The sequence below is a fragment of the Bos javanicus genome, chromosome 7, assembly GCF_032452875.1.
Source record: "Bos javanicus breed banteng chromosome 7, ARS-OSU_banteng_1.0, whole genome shotgun sequence".
NCBI lineage: Eukaryota > Metazoa > Chordata > Mammalia > Artiodactyla > Bovidae > Bos > Bos javanicus.
Genome location: NC_083874.1, coordinates 11,196,485 through 11,216,504, shown reverse-complemented (window position 1 = coordinate 11,216,504; position 20,020 = coordinate 11,196,485). Strand labels below are relative to the sequence as shown.

General features: G+C 48.6%; 1 protein-coding gene and 1 long non-coding RNA gene across 2 annotated transcripts; one reads left to right on the top strand and one right to left on the bottom strand.

The window, feature by feature from the left end:
- Positions 1–1,692: 1,692 nt before the first annotated feature.
- ASF1B (anti-silencing function 1B histone chaperone) lies at positions 1,693–14,359 on the bottom strand. The gene is made up of 4 exons (XM_061421859.1): positions 13,844–14,359; positions 6,872–6,987; positions 4,119–4,295; positions 1,693–2,921 (listed from the first exon to the last, which is right to left on the bottom strand). The coding sequence occupies exons 1-4, from the start codon at positions 13,950–13,952 to the stop codon at positions 2,715–2,717; spliced, it is 609 nt and encodes a 202-aa protein (XP_061277843.1). The 5' UTR covers positions 13,953–14,359; the 3' UTR covers positions 1,693–2,714.
- Positions 14,360–14,393: 34 nt separating this feature from the next.
- Positions 14,394–15,535, top strand: LOC133250525 (uncharacterized). Its single transcript, XR_009737340.1, has 2 exons — positions 14,394–14,704; positions 15,057–15,535. It is a non-coding gene; the product is annotated as an uncharacterized LOC133250525 (long non-coding RNA).
- The last annotated feature ends 4,485 nt before the right edge of the window (positions 15,536–20,020 follow it).

Here is a 20,020-nt window from a genome sequence, read left to right as displayed (position 1 = left end):
TCCCATTTTACAGATGAGCAATCTGGGGCACAGCCAGGTTGAGGATTCCCTCTGGGCAATGCAAAAGGAACCTCATCTCCTGGAACAGAGTAGCAAGATGCCCCTTCCTTCAGCGTGCGTGTGTGCATGATTAGTCGTGTCCAACTTTGTGACCCCATGGAATGTAGCCCACCAGGCTCCTCTGTTCATGGGATTATCCAGGTAAGAATACTGGAGTGGGTTGCCATTTCCTCTGCCAGGGGAATCTTCCCAACCCAGGGATTGAACCTGCGTCTTTTGTGTGTCCTCCAGAGGTAGGCAGATCCTTTACCACCTGGAAAGCCCCTCTTCCTTCAGGGTCCCCTTTAAATACAGACAGCGTGAGGACGGTCAGTTTCCCACCGCCACGTTTGTGACATTCGGGTCTGGCTCAGTCTATGCTGGGCTGGGGGTGGGGCGCTGCCTTGTACATTGTAGTGTTCAGCAGTATCCGCCCCCCATGCCAGTAGAGCTTCATTTTCCTCTGCTACCTGTGACAGCTAAAACCATCTCTGCCATCCTGAGTCGCTTCAGTCGTGTCCAACTCTGTGCAACCCCATCGACTGGAGCCCTTCAGGCTCCTCTGTCCATGGGATCCTCCAGGCAAGAATATTGGAGTGGGTTGCCATCTCCTTCTCCAGGGGATCTTCCAAAGGGAGAGATTGAACCCTCATCTCTTAAGTCTCCTGCATCGGCAGGCGGGTTCTTTTACCACTAGTGCCACCTGCCACCAAAACCGTCTCTAGACATTGTTAAATTGCCCTGGTTGGGGGCAAAACTGCTGCCCAGTTGAAACCACTGAGGTAGAGGAAAGCCCAAACAGGAGGTGATGCCAGGGGCAGGGGACTGGATGAGCTAGCCACCCCCTCAGTGTGGGGAGGCTGACTGGTCTCAGGTCTACAAGCCAACTGGCTGCTCTGAGCCTGGACTGGTATGACCAGTACACTCCACCCAGCAGCCATCTAGACCCATGTTCCTAAGTTCACCATAGTTTCAGGGAGAGAAGTCTGGGTTTTCCTGTGAATTATGGGGAAATGGCTCACCACTTCACCTGGGGATATGGAGTTACAAAGTTTAAGTAAAATTTAATACAAGTATTGATATGTGGGTCCTCAGAGAGCAACGATAATTTCTTCTGGTGGGTCAAGGTCATGACAAGTCTGAAAAATCACTGGTTATGCTCTATCTCGGAGAAGGCAATGGCACCTCACTCCAGTACTCTTGCCTGGAAAATCCCATGGGCAGAGGAGCCTGGTAGGCTGCAGTCCATGGGGTCGTGAAGAGTCGGACACGACTGAGCAACTTCACTTTCACTTTCATGCATTGGAGAAGGAAATGGCAACCCACTCCAGTGTTCTTGCCTGGAGAATCCCAGGGATGGGGGAGCCTGGTTGGCTGCTGTCTATGGGGTTGCACAGAGTCAGACACGACTGAAGCAACTTAGTATGCTCTATCTACAGAACAGCTGGGTTGCTTAAGTTTTGACAAAAGAATCTTCCTGGACCTCAGTCTGGAATACAACTATGACAAGACAATAAAAAGAAGTGAGTAAGGGAGAAAGGGTCAGTCAATCTACTGTTGAGGCAAGAGGCCCCCCGCCACCACCCACTGCCCCCATCATGAGAAGAAAGAGACAAAACTGCCTCAGCCTAGTGGAGACAAAAGCAGAAAGAGTCTAGATGAAGTGCTTTTTATTTTCAGACCAACCAAATATTTAATATAAAAACCCTTTAATACACAAACTGCAATCACAACAGCATCCACGTAGCAGCAAGGGAACAGGGGTGAAGGTGAGGAGTATGGCAGGGGAAGGAAGGTTTTCAGGGTCTCTACTGCTTCCCTGGTCTGCACTGTGGCCTGAGAACATGAGGTCTTGGCAGAGTGCAGATCAAGGTAGCCAGAAGCAGAGGGGTCCTGACACCAGTATTGAGACAGACTGAGAACAGCAGACCCCTCCAACATGCCATTGTCTCCAAGGGGCAGCCTCCAGGGAAAGCCAGATTCAGTTGGAAGGCAAGAGGAAGGTGGCTGTGACCCAAAGGAGAGTCAACCATCTTACCTCAGCATCCTGCTGGTCACCTTTTTGGGAACAGAGTTTTCCAGAGGGCTGTTGAATTGAAAAGTCTTAAAAAAATCATCCTTGCAAAAGGACAGAAACTGTGTCCGAGTCTATCTTCTACCAAGACTCCTGGCCTGGGACTCCAGGCAGCTGGGTGGCTCTGCTCAGATGGTTGCGAAGGGAAATGAATGGCAGAACCTTTGGCCCAACAGGGTTGGAGCCTTGCCAGGCACTGACCAAGAAAGCCTCAAGGCAGGCCAGGGAGGTCTGTGGGAAAAGTTGTGGGTCAGTGGCACTCCTTGGACGACAGTGGCACAATGGCCCGCAGGTGGAGTATATAGTATGTGTAGAAGAGAGAAAGGACACAAGACAGAAAGAATTAAGAACTGAAGTACCAGGTTCTTTCAGGCCTGGGCAGTAGAGGGGAGATGACCCTCTGGGCCAGGGCTAGGAAAGACCAGAAGCCCCTTCCTTCCTGGGGGCTGAGTTTGACTGGCCTGGATATAGCTGATGGCCCCAAAGTCCTCCACGTGGCCTTCCCGACATTCTCCGGGAGACCTGGCCGCCCCTTCCAGATGTGTCAGGAGAGACTGGCCGTGGTCCCAGCTGGGCCCAAGTAGGGCCTGGAGTCCCACAGTTAAATGCAGTCCATGGAGTTCTCAGGGAGGAGGCCCGGGATGCAGCTGGGGAGACCCAAGCCCTTGATGGGGGTGCAGCTGAGGGGGAGACCGCAGCCCAGGGAGGAGTCCTGGTTCTCTATGGCCTCCAGCCTGTCCATGTTGTTGTCCCAGTTGATGTGGAAGCGGGTCACCCGGGGGTTTGAGGCCAAGATGTTCCGCTGGAGCTGGGGCAGAAAAAGCAACACCAACCCTCGTTAGCATGCCCTCGTGTTCCTCCCACAGAACAGTGCACTCTCAAACCCCCTCCCGAAGCCCAGGAAGAGCCGACTTTGCTTATTCCATTACCATCAACATGTGTGCAATTCCAGGGAAGGCCTGTGTGCCATGACTTAGGGCTGGGGCCTAATTTTATCATTATTATTTTTTTATTAATATATATATTTTATTGAAGTATAGTTGACTTACAATGTTTCAGGTGCACAGCAAGGTGATTGTTACACACATATTAGTTTTCAGATTATTTTCCATTATAGGTTATTGTAAGATATTGATTATAGTTCCCTGTGCTATATATTCAGTAAATCTTTGTTGTTTGTAGCATATCTATTTTTCCACTAAATTGGAAATCTAGTATCCTATTCACACTAAGTCAAACAAGTGGAATCAAAATGTCATAAATTTTTTAGTTAGGCAAAAATTCATAAGTTTTCTAAAATATACACATTACATATATTATACAGAGAAGGCAATGGCACCCCACTCCAGTACTCTTGCCTGGAAAATCCCATGGGCGGAGGAGCTGGTAGGCTGCAGTCTGTAGGATCGCGAAGAGTCAGACACGACCGAGTGACCTGACTTTCACGCATTGGGGAAGGAAATGGCAACCCACTCCAGTGTTCTTGCCTGGAGAATCCCAGGGACAGGGGAGCCTGTTGGGCTGCCGTCTATGGGGTCGCACAGAGTTGGACACGACTGAAGTGACTTAGCAGCAGTAGCAGCATATATTATATACAAAAAAAGCTTTTGTGTGTGTATATACACACAAAAGCTTTTCTACTACATTTGATAATGGCTTGAGAAAGAATATATTATTGTTTTTATTTTGGCCATACTGCGTGGCTTGCAGGATCTTAGCTCCCCAACTAGGGATCAAACCCATGGCCCCTGCATTGGAAGTACAGAGTCTTAACCCTGGTTGGACCATCAGGGAAGTCCTGGGGCCTATCTAATCTTGATTCTGTGAGGCAAAGTTCTGAGAAACAAAGACCTTTCTCTCTCTTGTTCCAGCCCGGTGCTGTGAGAGCTGAGCACCACTTGAAAACCTTAATAAATGACTTTGGCTCCTAATTCCAGGGACTCAGCTACCCCCAGGGGCAAAGGAGCCAGCCTGTCTGAAGTAGAAGTGTGGAGAAGAGCCCCACCTGAGAGAAGTCTGGTTTCAGGGGCGGGTTCTCGCGCAGCTCGGGGCTGAGGTACTCATTGTTGACATAGTAGCCGACTCGGATGAACTCCTGTCCATGGTAGGTGCAGGTGATGAGGACCACGGTCACTCCCACGGCATCGGTCTCCGGGATGAGGGATGGGTTGGGGGCATCCGCCTGGGGAAACACATGCTGGGCTTGAATACTGACAGTCTCATCTTACCCAGTAATATGATTCTCAAGCAATGTGTATTTACAGATTCAAAAGGGTGGTCCCTGCTCTGAGGAGTTTTCAGTTGAGGGAGGAAGACAGAATCCATCATACCCATGCCCGCAAAGTGCCGAATGGGGCAGATGCCACCAAGGAGACGTACATGGCACCGAGGAGGAACGTAATAAGCAAGAGGGTGGTTGTTGTTTAGGTACTTAGTTGTGTCCGACTCTTCTGCGCCCCCCTGGCTCCTCTGTCCATGGGATTTCCCAGGCAAGAATGCTGGAGTGGAATGCTGTTTCCTTCTCCAGGGGATCTTCCCAACCCAAGGATCAAACTCGAGTCTCCTGCATTGGTAGAGGGATTCTTTACCACTGAGCCACCTGAGAAGCAAGGTGGAGAGCGGGATCAAATGAGGCTGAAGAGGTGAGCAAGGAGGTATCAGTGAGTTAAAGGCTTGGGAAAGGTTGAGGATGTTTAGCAGGAGATAGGTGTGGCATTGCTCATTCCATCTGAAAATTCAACTCCGGAGGTCAGTGCAGCTGCAATAGGAAAAGAGCTAAGTGGGAGTCGGGAGACCAGGCAGGGGGCTACAGAAGTCATCCTGGAGAGAGGGCAGTGGCTTAGAACAGGCCTTAGAGAAGGACAGAAGTGGACAGATTTCGGGGGGTGTTGCTAAGGACAGGACCGCTATACAACTGGTGCAAAAGCAGACTAACACAACATCAAACCGTGGGGCCTCGGGTTCAAAAATTAGTTACGTTTCAGCCAGTGATGGCAGAACATTATAGCAAGTGTGGGGCCCTGTGTGACTGTATGGGTTGCATGCCCCTGTTGTGGGGTAGAGTAGATGGGACTGGCCAGTGGATGGGGTAGAGGTAGGCAAGGAGTTTGGTGATGGGATGAGGTTGCTGAGATTGGGGCAGGAATGGCCAGGATTAGGTAAATGAATGGATTTGAGCCCTGGCTTTTAAACTTTACCGTGTCTAAGAATGGAGAAAGCAATGGCACACCACTCCAGTACTCTTGCCTGGAAAATCCCATGGGCGGAGGAGCCTGGTAGGCTGCCGTCCATGGGGTCTCGAAGAGTCGGACACGACTGAGCGACTTCCCTTTCACTTTTCACTTTCATGCATTGGAGAAGGAAATGGCAACCCACTCCAGTGTTCTTGCCTGGAGAATCCCAGGGACGGCGGAGCCTGTTGGGCTGCCGTCTATGGGGTCGCACAGAGTTGGACACGACTGAAGTGACTTAGCAGCAGCATTGTCTAAGAATCACAGGAAATCTCCATTTCTGACAACCCCTGTGATGCTGGATTGTTGTTTAGTTTCTAAGTTGTATCTGACTCTTTTGTGACCCCACGGACTGTAGCCTGCCAGGCTGCTCTGTCCATGGGATTTCCCAGGCAGGATTACTGAGTGGGCTGCTGTTTCCTGCTCCAGGGGATCTTTCCCACCAGAGATCTTTCCCAGGGATCAAACCTGCGTCTCCTGCACTGCAGGTGGGTTCTTTACCCCTGAGCCACCAGGGAAGCCCGTGATGCTGGAGTGGAGCCACTTACAAGCTACACTGGATCCTCATTATTCACACACTGCATATATTTGAAAATTCGACTATTTGCTCAAATTTATTTGCAACCCCCAAAATCAACATCTGGGGGCTTTCACAGTCATTGAAGGACATGGACAGACAGAGCACAGGTGGGATCTGAGTAGCTCAGTGTGCATGTTCCTACTTGAGGCAGAACGAGGCAATCTCAGACTAAACGTGTCTTTTTTTTGCCATCTCTAGACCACAGTTTCTGCGTTTTTGTTGGTAATTTTGCTGTTTAAAAGGGCCCTAAACGTGGTGCTGAGTGAGGGCTGCCGTGTTCCTAAAAGCAAGAAGGGATGTACCTTGTAGAGAAAACACATATGTTAGGTAAGCTCTGCTCAGGCATGAGTTATAGTCCTGTGGGCACTGTGAATAAATCGAAAATAAGGTGTCTTCAAACAGAAAAACACATAAAACAAGATTATGCATTGACCGGTTGACAAAAATGTTGACTTGCAGAAACTTAACACTGTATTTCCTCTAGGGCAGGGATTCCCACCCTCCCGGATCTGATGCCTGATGGTATCTGAGGTGGAGCTGATAATAGAAATAAAGGGCGCAATAAATGTAACGTGCTTGAATCATCCTGAAACCATCCCCCCACCCCTCTGGGTCCATGGAAAAATCGTCTTCCCGGAAATCAGTGCCTGGTGCCAAAAAGGTTGGCGACAGCTGCTCTAGGGGCAATGGTTTGGGATTCATTAATTCAGTGTCCACAGCAACTTTACAGAACTCCCATAACAAGAATCAGCTGTAAATTGGTGGCTCATGGTAACAGCTATGATGTAATAGAGATGGGAGATGTCTGAACTACCTTTGAGAGGTCAGACAGTGCTTGAGAGTGGAGCCAGGATCTGAACCTGAACTCGGACCAATGAACCATCTGTGTGCTTTTGGGTCAGAGAGGATGTTTCTAGGTGTCAAGGACCAAGGCCGAGTCTTTCTTACCTGGAAGACGAACATGTGTCTTCCTGCTGGGACAGGGCCAACCAGTACTGAGTCTAGGATTTGATCAAACTCCTCGCTCTCAGCTGAGCCAACGTAAATGATCTTCCACTCCAGGTCTGCAAGGATACGGGTGTTAGGAACAGAAATTATTTAACAGCAAGAAAGCTGGGAAAGGGCCTTCTCGTGGTAGTTTTGCATCGGTCCTTAATACATTGGTAGATTTTAATTCTCAAGGACATCTGACATCTACTGCAGGTAACCTGCCAAGGTCTGAATCCCCGCTTCTGTACTGTGACCTTGAAAAATTCTTTAACCTCGCCATGCCTCAATTTCTGCATCTGTAAAATGGGGGAAACCTGGGAGGGTTGCTGTGAATAATAAAATCTATTAAAATTTTTTTTTTAATTTTAATAAAGAACACCCGACATCCACTGGGCACCCAGGGCCAGGCACTGTGTTGCTGGTCACCAGGGCAGGCACGAAGCTCTATTTCCAGTGGGGAAAGTTCTCCTGTGGGCCTAACTTGGCCAGGTGACCTTGACTATGCACCTCCAGGGCAACTCAGGCCCCTCAGAGCCTGAGGGTGAACCATATGGCAGAGGCTGAATTAATGGCCACGTGACGGAGGCTCAGAGACATGCTGAGGAGGGAAGAGCAGGGAGCTGGGACAGGAGGCAGCATCCTCTTTCACACACAGGGACTGGTGCCACTGAACTGAGTAGATCCCTCGACAACTGGGGCAGCGGCGGGTTGCAATCTGGTCAGAGAGCCAGCCGGCAGGAGGGGGAGATGAGGTCGCTGGGGGAGCTGGCCAGTCCCCGGGTCCTCCAGATCCAACACCAAGTCACACCTGCTCTCGGACCTTCGGGTGACAGCGACTCAGTCCACAAACGTGGCACCCTAAGGCCATCCTGAACCCCAACTCTCTGGCATCCCCTCCAGTTGGGAGACCCCCATTCCTGGCTCTCTTCTGGCCAGATAAAAGGAAAATGCTCCGTGAGACCCCGCCTATCAAACACAGGAAATTCCCAGTGACTGAGGGCTCTGGCAGGAGGGCCAAGTATATCAGGGGCAAGGTCACGCTAGTACAGGGAAATCTGGCCACAGACCTGAAACTTATTTTAGGTTCTTTGAAATTACACAACCTACGGGCTGCAGCAGCCGGGGGAGAAGTTTCCCAAGCTGTGATTTTCACAGGAAGCACACTGTCTTATACATTGCCCTGCTCCTTGGTCTAGTGTCCCACAAGAGCACCCAACTTTGGTGCCTTTTTAAGAAAATATTTATTTATTTGGCTGTACCGGGTCTTAGTTGTGGCCTGTGAACTCTTTGTTGTGGCATGTGGGATCTAGTTCCCTGACCAGGGATCGAACCTGGGCCCCCTGCATTGGGAGCTCGGAGTCTTAGCCACTGGACCACCAGGGAAGTCCTTCTAAAATCACCTGGCCCTTCAGGCAGTATGGACATCACATGCCTCTAAGAGGGCTCATCCTAGGAAATGAATTGGAGTACATGTTGCCAAAGGAACATATGTCTTCCTGAGACAGTTCCTGACTGAAACATTACTGTTTCTGCTTTTAAAATGCACAGAGGTGAATTAGAAACACCTGTCATTTGAATTGACCATTTACTCTGAGGCAGAGGGCAGTGAATGAGGGTAGGGCTGAGAATGGATAAGGTCACCCCCACGTCTATAAGTGGTGCTACTGGTAAAGAATCTGTCTGCCAGTGCAGGAGACCCAAGAGACCTGGGTCAGGAATATCCCCTGGAGAAGGAAATGACACCCCACTCCAGGATTCTTGCCTGAAAATTCCATGGGCAGAGAAGCCTGGAAGGCTACAGTCTGTGGGGCTGCAAAGAGTCGGACATGACTGAGCGATTGAGCACATGTCTAGAAGGGCCTGAGAAGTGTCCTCCTGACTGTTATATCAATATTCCCTGAAGTGTTTGTGAGGACCGGGGGGAATGGCCTCTCATAATCCTTAGACCCCTCTTCCTTATTAATCTTAGCATGTCCTAAATCTAATTAAAACCTGTGGCAGTTTCTTTTTTTAACTTTTACTTTATTTTTGGCTTTGCCACACAGCACATGGGATCTTAGTTCCCCAACCAAGGACTGAACCCTGAGCCCCCCGCATTGGAAGCTTGGCATCTTAGCCACTGGACCACCAGGGAAGTCCCAGAGCACCCAACTTCGGAAGCACAGCAATGCTGGGCCATGACTATGGAGGTCTGAAACCTGAGCTCCACGCCCTTCCTTGATACACTGGTTTCCTGTCCCTTCACAGCTGACACCCGGCCTTCTACTCAGGGACCCTAGCAGGCCTACAGGATGTGGGTGGCCATTGGACTGAACTGGGCTTCAGTCAAACCCCATTCTCTTATTTGCAGGAAGGAGTTAAGCTTACTGATTTATTTTTGCTACAAGTAGTGACACAACCGGAAATAACATGTTTTTGGATGAACAGAAAACAAGCTAGCCTTGTTCTCACCTTTCTGACACAGTTCTATCATTTGGTATCTTTCCTTCTGGCTGCCTTCCCCATCATCAGTGGAGTCACATACGTGTTGCATATGTGCTCAGTGGCTAAGCTGTGTCCGACTCTTGTGACCCCATGGACTGTAGCCCTCCAGGCTCCTCTGTCCATGGAATTCTCCAGGCATTTATTGGAGTGGGTTGTCATTTCCTCTTCCGGGAGATCTTCCCAACCAAGGATCAAACCCGAGTCTCCTGCATTGGCAGGCAGATTCTTTACCACTGAGCCACCTGGGAAACCTAACTAATGTGCTGAAGGTGGATACAAAAGAGAGATTTTAATAGAATAGGACCTGATGTATACCACACCACTCAGCTTTCAATGTTGTTGGCAATGGAGTTCCCTGGTTGCCTGGTGGTTAGGATTCCCGTCTTCCACTGCTGTGGCCTGTTTGTCAGGGAACTGAGATCCCAAATTTGGCATGGAATGGCCAAAACCCAAAAACACCTGTCGGCAAAACCTAAACAAGCCTGTGTGGGTGCAGACTGGAAGAGAGAAACGCAGGTGGTCAGGTGAATGGGTTGAAGTGGCTCCCAGTAGTCAGGTCAGAAAGAAACCAGAGAATTAACCAAGGACGACAATACTCACTCAGGAATTAAGGAGCTGAGGGACTTCCCTGGTGGTCCAGTGGCTAAGACTCCGAGCTCCCAATGCAGCTAGGCCCAGGTTCAATCCCTGCTTGGGGAACTAGATCCCACATGCTGCTAATAAGAGTTTGCATGTCACAACTGAAGAGATTCCGCATGCTGTGACTAAGACCCAGGGCAGTCAAATAAATAAATAAATATTAAAAAATAATAAGAGTTAAAGAGTTTATAAAATCATCTATGGAAGACAGAAGATGATTGAAACAAGGACCTACAAATTGGAATTGACTCTTAAGCAGAGGCATCCTGAAGTGACTTCACTTTTTTGAATGAGATGTGGGGACGTCAGTCACAAACAGCACAAATTCATTCCTACTGAATATGAGCTAAGGTCGCACACGTGTAACGTATGCCTAGCCTAAGTAATTCCAAGGGTAAATGGATTCCATTGTTTTGTCTTTATGCCGTGACTTCATCATCTAACCACTGCACAAAATGCTCCTCCACTATGTGTGAAATCAAAATCCAGACCAACGATATGATGAAAAACATAAAAAATTACGGTAGTTGAACTTGCTGGAGAATCTGTTTCCTGCCCCCAAAAAATCACAACAGGACTACCCTGGTGGCACAGTAGATAAGAATCCACCTGCAATGCAGGAGACACAGGTTCCATCCCCGGTCCAGGATGATCCCAACAGGTCTCAGAGTAACTAACTCCATGCGTCGCAACTACCGAGCCCATGTGCCACAGCTACTGAAGTCTGCTCATCCCAGGGCCCAGGCTCCACAACAAGAGAAGCCTCCTGCAATGAGACACCCAAGCACCACGAGGAAGAGCAGCTCCTGAGAAAGCCCAAGTGCAGCAATGAAGACCCATTGTAGCCAAACACAAACACACACACACACACAAACCCCCAATCAAAAAAACCCAAAACAACCCCAACCCCAACAACTTATCTAGTAGGCCTTTTTCTGTTTATCACTTTCCCTTTGTTCATAATACAGCTGAACCTTGGCCTGACCACAGCGTGTTAGATGTGGGTCAGAAAATCTGGCTCTAAGGCTTGTTCAGGCAGTATCTCATGAATCTCTCCACTAAACTGGGGGAAAACACACCCAATGTATTGAATATAGACCCAGGCCTTGGATGCATCTATTTCCACATGCTGCTGAGGAGGAGAGAGAGAGAGTAAAAGAGGTTCAGAGCCCTTGAGAAATGGCTTAGACTGGGGGCTGGGTGTTCAGATCTTCAGTTGCCAGGAAATAAGGCTGACTGAGACTTTCTCCAGAATCTAAGAGACTTCTAAAGCCAGGCCTAGTCCGTTTGTTTGGGAGGCAGGAGACAAATCCTCTCTGCTCTGTGGGAAGAGGCAGAAAGCAAGTTGACAGGTCAGAGTGAAGCACAGCCCTAGAGGTACAACCAGAGAGTCTAGACTTCCAGTCCAGAGTTGGCTTTCCAACTAGAATTCTTCTGAGCAAAAGCTTTATTGTCCAGGTATAATTAATAATAGGACCCTGTTGCCCTCTTCTGTCCTGTTTATGTCCCACTTCTAAAATAGTGGGTGCACTCTTTTCCAGTTTATAGCAAAGATAAAGAACCCTGACTCAGAACTCAGAGACAAGACCTAGTGTTAATAATTCTACACACCAGCTGTGTGACCTTGGAAAAATCATTTTGTTTCCATTAAAAAAATAATGACCTTGGGGAAAGAAAGAACTGTCTTTAGGGATTTCCCTGGTGGTCCAGTGGTTAAGAATCCACCTGCCAAAGCAGGGGACATGGGTTTGATCCCAGGTCCAGGAAGATCTTACATGCTGTGGAGCAACTACTCCCGAGTGCTACAACTACTGAAGCCTGCTCACCTAGCGCCTGTGCCCCTCAACCAGAGAAGCCACCGCAGCAAGAAGTCCAATGCACCACAACGAAGAGTAGTCACTGCTCACCCCAACTAGAGAAAGCCTGAGCAAAGCACCGAAGATCCAGCTCAGCCAAAAATAAATAAATCTTAAATAAAATAGAACACAAATAAAAAACAATGACCAGCAGGTTGACTTTAGGTTCTCCTGATTCTATGAACAGATTAGTGAAGTAACAGGGCAGTAGCTTTGCAGGAATGAAAGTACTAGATAATGACCATGCAACCATTTTTAAATGCCAGGAGCTCAAACAGGCTGATTGAAACCCGATCTCCTGCCATCTGGGAACTATGAATCCCTTGAACTATTAGCTCCTTACATCTCCTGGCTTTAAAATTAAGTCTTATTCCACAAGGTCATTCTACACTTTATTTATTTATTTACACCCTGCCTTGTTCCAGAAAGGATTTAACTGGGCATATTCTATAGTTAGTCATAAGTAGAATGACTCCTTGATTTAAAAAGGAGAGAAAGCAGGGAGTGATCCAATGGCCCCACCCAAGCACACAGACATCAAAACTCTTCAACCCCACGCTAGCTGGAGAAGCCCATTTGCAGGCAAACGACCCACCGACCACTGAAAAGTGCTAGTTTACCACACCCTGGCCTTCCAGATCTCTACCTCCTTAAAGGCTGCCTCTTCTCTTTTAACCACCAAGTGGAGAAGAGGTCTAATGGAAGTACTTGCTCCTGAAAGTGGTGCCAAGACTCGCTGAACGACCTTAGCTTTTCTGGTTTTTATAGACCTTTAACTTGAAAGGTCTTTTACTCTCTGTCTCCTGCCTTCTCATCTGTGAGATGAGAGCCATGTCCGCCTTTTGTCACAGGGATGAATAAGCACATCTGTGAAAGCACATTGGAAAAGATGCACAAAAGGCTGTGACCTCCCAGACTGAAGCCAAACATCACCATGGCTCGTCCTGGCACACCCAACCCACACCGCACAAGTCGAGGTCAGGCCATCAAAAGTGTTGCGAGCTTTGCTGCAGTGGGTCAGCAGGAATCCAGCAGGCCAACGGTAGGAACCAGCTAACGTGTGCCTGGCCATGCCACTCCTCAGATCTGAGTGTGTTCATTGAAGCCCACAGTCAGGGAGGAGGAAGGAAGAGGAGCTGGGGAGACCAGATCATCCTCAAACACTGGAGCAGGAAGCCAGGTCATGCCTCTCTTGAGGAAGTAGAGGGTTGGGGCCAGACTAAGGAGGGAAGCCAGGTTCTAGGGTATGTGCTTTGAGATAGAAAACAAGCAGAAGGGGGGTGGGGTGGGGTTAAGTATCAGCAGGTAGGGGATATTATGGGGAGACAAATGGGGAGATAAAGATGTGTGAGGTCTTGCCAGAGGGGGAAGATCTTCACAGGGACAATGGGGGAGGAGGCTGCGGTTTTTATATGGGACATGGGAGGGGGCTAGAGCTTAGATCTCTAGCTCTAAGAGATCTTAGATGTCTTAAGCTCTCACAGGAAAAGAGTGAGGTAGAAGTGTCTCACCACAGGGGAGAGGGGATTGGTGGCGGAGAGGGGATTGGTGGGGGAGGCTGGGTGGCTGGAATGGTAGTCTGCCCATACAGAAATAGAAGATGGGGGGTTTCTTAAGGAAGATGGGAGGCTGAGGGTCTCTACAAGTTAAAGAACTGAGGCTGAGGTCTCTACACAGAAAACAGGTGCTCAGGAGGAACGGCCCAGGAGAAAGATGGGGATGAAGTGGTCTCCATTAGGGAAAAAGAGGAATAACCATGGGGGTGGGGTGGGATGGGGGTAGTCTCCAAGGGGCGGGGTTGGGGCTGGCGGGCGGGCTTTGGTTCAAGGGAGATCGAGGTTGGGGGAGGGGGAGAGGGAGTGTTTTTGGCAGGGTTGGCCTCGGGGTTGTCTGCAAAGGGAGGTCGAGGTTAGCTCAGGGGAGTGGGGTCTCCACAAGGGCCCAATCTCACCGTCTGCAAGGGCCTCATTGCACTCAAAGCTGATCTCGAACCGGAAAGGGCTGTGGAAAGGGCTCGGATTCTCCAGCACCGCCACGTTCAATACTGACACTTTAGCCATCGCCTCGTCGGGTCGCGGCTGAGGCCAGAGCTGGGGCCGAGCCCGCGGCTGGGTCCTGTCGGGTCAGCGGAGAAGCTCTGCCCAAATCCGCTCCCGCCTCCTCTGACCGCGATCTGAAGTGCGTATCTAGTCCGCGCGCCTCCTTCAAATAGCCGGCTCTCACCCTACGGCCAATCACCGTCAACGCTCCACGACTGCGCAAGCGCTTCCTCAGCCAATCCTGGAGCGCCGGTCGGCGCGCGCCGAGACACCCGGGACCAATCCCTGGAGCTCCATCTTAGGGGATGAGCGAGGGAGGCGGGACCGTCTCTAGGCTTCTTTGGTGTCCGCAGGGAACCAATCCCCAGAGCCTCCGACTCGGTTGTCCAGGGAGGGGTGGGCGGGGTCAGAGCGCCGGGCTCTTCTTGGCCAATCCCGAGGGTCCCCGCATCAGCGAGGTCCGCGATTAGCCCCGCCTTTCCGGGAGAGACTTCCAGCTGGGGGCCGCGCAGTCAACCGCCGAGTGGTGGCGCACAGCGCTCGCTTAAGCGGGAAGGAAGGGAGGTGCTGGACTTGCAGTGATTGGCAGGCAGAAATGGGGCGTAGATAAGGCAGGTTTTCTGAGAGATGATTGGCTGAATTGGCTCGGGGGCGGGAGAAGAGAAGACTCGGCCGGGGATTCGTGGAAGTAGAGCGGAAGTCAGCAGCTGACGCGGTTGATCCGAGTGTGAAGAGAAGGGAGTAGCGTTTGCGGCATCGGCGTCTGTCAGCAGGTGAGCGTTGCCGGAAGTTTCTCTAAGGGGCTCCTGGCCCCGCAGGCCCAGCAGCCTGGGAGTCCGTTGTGAACGTTGTGAACGTTTAACTCACCCTTGAGCGGAGACGGTGCCGGGGTAACGCGGCGCTCTGGGGCCCGGGACCCAGTAGTCGGGCCTGGTTCGAATCAGGTTCTTACTTGAGAGCCTCTGGGGAGGTTTCAGGTGGACGGCGCTGAATGGGATTTCGAATCCGGCTTCTGCCACGCACCACCCGAGGCCTCATTTCCCGGCTCGTTGAACGGGGTCATGAAAATTTACTGGCCTGATTTATGACTACATAATACATCTAGAAATTTCTTTCCACTCCCAGGCGTAGGCGGGACCACCGTCGCCCCCTGTCTGGAAGACTCGAGGGGCCTCCGCACTCCCGTCAGTCCAGCGGCAACAAACCTAATGTTACACTTTTCTATAGAAACCACTTTAAATATATATATATTAAATGTAATGTACTATAGCCACAATATCATTTCAACATGTGATCTGTATTAAAAAAAACACGAACCTGAGGTATCTTTTGTTACCTAGTACTAAAGGTTTGAAAACCTGTGTGTTTTACACGTTACACCACATCTGTGATCCGGACGCTAGGTTTTCACCGGAAATAGTTGAGGTTTCACAAAAATTTACAGTTGAAATGGAGATTCACATGCCCAAATGTTTCCCAACATACGTTAAAATTTCCCATGAACTCAATCTCATGTCGGTGATAAATGGAAATATTAATTGATGAAAGTTAAGCGACGTGGAATGTTCTGTTTCACAGTGGCACTAGCCACATTCAGGTGCTTGTCATCCCCTGTGGCTTCCGATATTGGATAGCCAATACCAACTTCAGCCAAACTGACCTTTTTTTTTTTTTTTCCATAAAATCCGACGTGACAGCCCCAACCTCTTTTCTGGTGCCTCCTTGTTATTCAAGTCTTTTCTCAGATGTCTTCTTCGGAAAATCCAAGAGCCCCCCGAACAACATTCAAATTCGTAGAACATAAGCTTGAACGGTGTATTTCAAGCCACTGGCCTTTCTTATCGGAGAAGGCAATGGCACCCCACTCCAGTACTCTTGCCTGGAAAATCTCATGGATGAGGGGAGCCTGGTAGGCTGCAGTCCATGGGGTCGCTAAGAGTTGGACACAACTGAGCGTCTTCACTTTCGCTTTTCAGTTTCATGCATTGGAGAAGGAAATGGCAACCCACTCCAGTGTTCTTGCCTGGAGAATCCCAGGGACGGGGGAGCCTGGTGGGCTGCGGTTTATGGGGTCGCACAGAGTCGGACACGACTGAAGCGACGCAGCAGCAGCAGCCTTTCTTAAACATCCTCCTCTTTGGCCTCGTGATGCTCAGAATATTTTCTCTCTCTTTTTTTTTTTTTGTATTGTATCTCCATCTCAAATAAAGTAGGATTGAAAGGATTTTTCCCCTCACTGAAACGATTTGGCTGCAAGAAAATTCCCATTATGATTGGCTCTGGGTTCTTGGCAGTCATTGGGCATCCTTAGGAATTTCTGTGATTTGAGAAGGTCAAATTTTCAAATTATTTCCAAATGTAATTCAATTGCTTATGCATATGAACTTTGATGAAGTTGTTATGTTTTGTTTTCTAGATATTAAACATTTTATTCATTACAACTTTGTAGTTTTCTTTCTGCATTGTGGAACTTTTTTTCCTTTATTCTCAGCCCCAGCCTTTTCATAGCCCCTGAAAAGTTCATCAGTCAGAAGTATTATGTCTCTGTCTATAATGCCTTCTCCCTACAGCTGGCTGAATAATCTTCAATTATAAACCAGTTCATGTCATTACTCTGGTTAAAACCTTCAAAGGCTTATCATACTTAGGATGAAACTTAAGATCTTCACTGTGGCTTAGGAGGCCCTGCACAGTGGCCTCAACTGACCTCATCTGCCAGTCTCCCTCTTGTCACCACTCCCAGGCCCTGCTGGCTTTATTTCCTGTCTTTCAACACACCAAACTTTATTCCTGCTGCATGGCTTTGCACTTGCTGTTCCCTCTGCCTGGAATGTGCTTCCTTTAGATAATTGCTGGGCTGTCTCATTCTCATTTATGGTTCACCTCAGATGTCTCTCTAGAAGAAGTCTTCTTGGACCACCCTAGTTAAAGTAGACCTTCATTAATCACAAAAGCCTGCTTATTAGGAGCACTTATCAGAATCTGTAGATATGTTTTTTTTTTTTTTTGGCTCCACTGCATGGCTTGCGGGATCTCAGTTCCCTTACTGGGGATTGAACCTGGGCCACAGCAGTGAAAGCCCCAAATGCTAACTGCTAGACCACCAGGGAACTCTTGTCCCTCAGTAGACTGAAAGCTGGTTGAGGACAGTGATTCCACCTGTCTCATACAGACCTCTCAGTGTATTTCCAGAGCTTAGCACAGGACCTCACATGTAGAAAGTTTTCAGTAGATTGTTTTTAAAAAATAATAAATCCATATAAAGGGCTTACATGGTACCTGGAATGTGAAAACTACTTCATAAATAAGAAACATTAGCAGTTCACAGTCATCATTTAACTTACGTAGTATTTCAGGTGTACTCACTCAAAAGAGAAGAAGAAATGCTATAACAAAGTACATTTTTACTCCTTATCCAGCTTAAGTAAAACATTAGTGATGCAATTGAAAGGCCTTATATATCCCTGCCTCAGACCTATTCCTCCCCTTTTTACAGATGTAACTACAATCTTGGATTTAGTGTTTATCTTTCTGTACATGCTTGTACATCTTTAATAGGTGTCTTCAAACTATATATAGTATTGTATGTCACAACCTTATGGAAATGATACTGCTGCAAAGTCTGGAGAAAACCAGGCACAAGCTTCCACAAGTCCTTTCCTGGTGAAGTCACAAAGGACTCCCTGAGTTCCTACAGCAGAGTTGTGACAACACATGTGAAATATCTACCAGGAAAGCTCAGTACCCAGGGTAGTTGGGGCAGGAGGGGGCTGATCAAGTTTCAAACTTCCAGACTCCAGAAGGAAAGCAGGTGTTGAACCCAAACCACATTGTTCGTACAGTTTAGGCACCACGAGCCTACTTGTATCATTTAGGGAATGGTGGGAACTCCATTCACTTCAGTCACCTCAATAGTGTCCGACTCTTTGCGACCCTATGGACTGTAGCCCGCCAGGCTCCTCTGTCCACGGGATCCCCAGGCAAGAATATTAGAGTGGGTTGCCGTGCCTGCCTCCAAGGGATCTTCCTGCGTCTCCTGCATTGGCAGGCAGGGTTCTTTACCACTAGCACCACCTGGGAAGCCCTGCAGAAGTGATAGCTGTGCACAAAAGAGTTAACTGTATCAGGCCTGAGACCACTGTCCTTAGAAAGCCCTATTTGCAAGGTTGGCCCTGGCTGGTGTATAGGAACTTGGATTTCAGGAGAGTTCCCACCATTCCCTAAATGATACAAGTGGCTGGTGGGGCCTAAACTGTACAAACAATGTGATTTGGGTCCAACACCTGCTTTCCTTCTGGAGTCTGGAAGTTTGAAACTTGATCAGCCCCCTCCTGCCCCAGGTACCCTGGGTACTGAGCTTTCCTGGTAGACATTTCACACGTGTTGTCACAATTCTGCTGTAGGAACTCAGGAAGTCCCATGTGACTTCACCAGGAAAGGACTTGTGGAAGCTTGTGCCTGGTTTTCTCCAGACCTTGCCCCATGCACCTTTTCTCTTGGCTGATTTTGCTTTGTGTCCTTTCACAGTAAGAAATCATACCCTGGGAAATTCTGGCAGTCCAGTCATTAGGACTCCATGGTTCCATGGCAGAGGGCATGGTTTCAGTTCCTGGTGAGGGAACAAAGATCCCACATGCTTCATGGTGCAGCCAAAAGCAAAAACCCAAACAAAATCATACCTTGAGTAAGCTAGATGCTAAATTCTATGAATCCTCCTCATGAATCATAGAAGCTAGTGTTCTTGCCTGGAGAATCCCAGGGACGGGGGAGCCTGGTGGGCTGCCGTCTCTGGGATCGCACAGAGTCGGACACGACTGAAGCAACTTAGCAGCAGCAGCAGCAGCAGGGGTTATCTTGGACCCCCAACGCAGTGTCATACCAGACATACCCCATCAGGGCTGGCATTAAGGAGAGACATACCCTCCAAGTCACACAAGTGCCAACCTATACTTGTATGACTCTGAAGGCAAGTGCCTCCTACAATTTTGTCTAGACACCTAGCTTGCCTCTGGTGCCAGCCCTACCTTCTGAAACTTGCATTTTTTTGGTCAAGTGTAATGTTTTTAAAATGTATTTGTGACACATGTATAGCTGTAGTCATTTATTTTCCCTCCTGTATAGCTGTGCTGTATGATGCAGTAGCCATTAGCCACGTGTGGCTATTTTTTTTTTTTCCAGTTAATCCAAATTAAATGAAAAATTTAACTCCCTGGTTACTTAGCCACACTTCATATGTTTAATAGACACCATGGCTTGTGGCTGCCACATTAGACAACTCCAATAAAGAATGCTTGCGTGATCACAGAAAGTTTTGTTGGACAGAATTTACTTATCCATCCACCTCTTGCTTGTTATTTGTTTCCACTTTTCTATTTTTTCCCTAAATTAAAAAAATTTACTTATGTTTGGCTGTGCTGGGTCACATTACTGTGCTGGCTTTTTTCTAGCTGTGACAAGCAGGGGCTACCCTCTAGTTGCCATTCGTGGGCTTCTTACCACGGTGGCTTCTCTTGTTGCAGAACACAGGCTCTAGGGTTCACAGACTTCAGTAGTTTTGGCTCCTGGGCTCTAAAGCACAGGCTCAATATTTGTGGCACACGGACTTAGTTGGTCCTCGTCATGTGGGATCTTCCCGGACCAGGGATCTAACCCATGTCTCCTACATTGGCAGGTGGATTCTTTACCATAGAGCCACCAGGGAAGCCCAGTTTCCAGTCTTCTACTCTTAGAAACAGCACTGTAGTGTTCATTGTTGTGCATGGCTCTTGGTGTACATGTGCAGGAGTTTCCCTGGGATGCATACTTAGGTGATGATTTGCTGAGGTTTGGGAATATTTACCTTGACTAGATATTGCTAGTGTGTTCTTCAAAATGATGGATCCAGTTCTCACTCCTGCCAACAAAGTTGCTGTTGCTGTGTCCTTATTACACTTGCTGTTGTCAGACTTTTACATACTTGTCCTTATGATGGGTGTGAATTACTGGTTTCAGTTTGCATTACCCTGATTAACAAGGGAAATTGAACTTTTTTCATGTTTGTTTGACCATTTGCTTTTGTGAATTGCCTGTTCATATCTTTGTCCATTTTC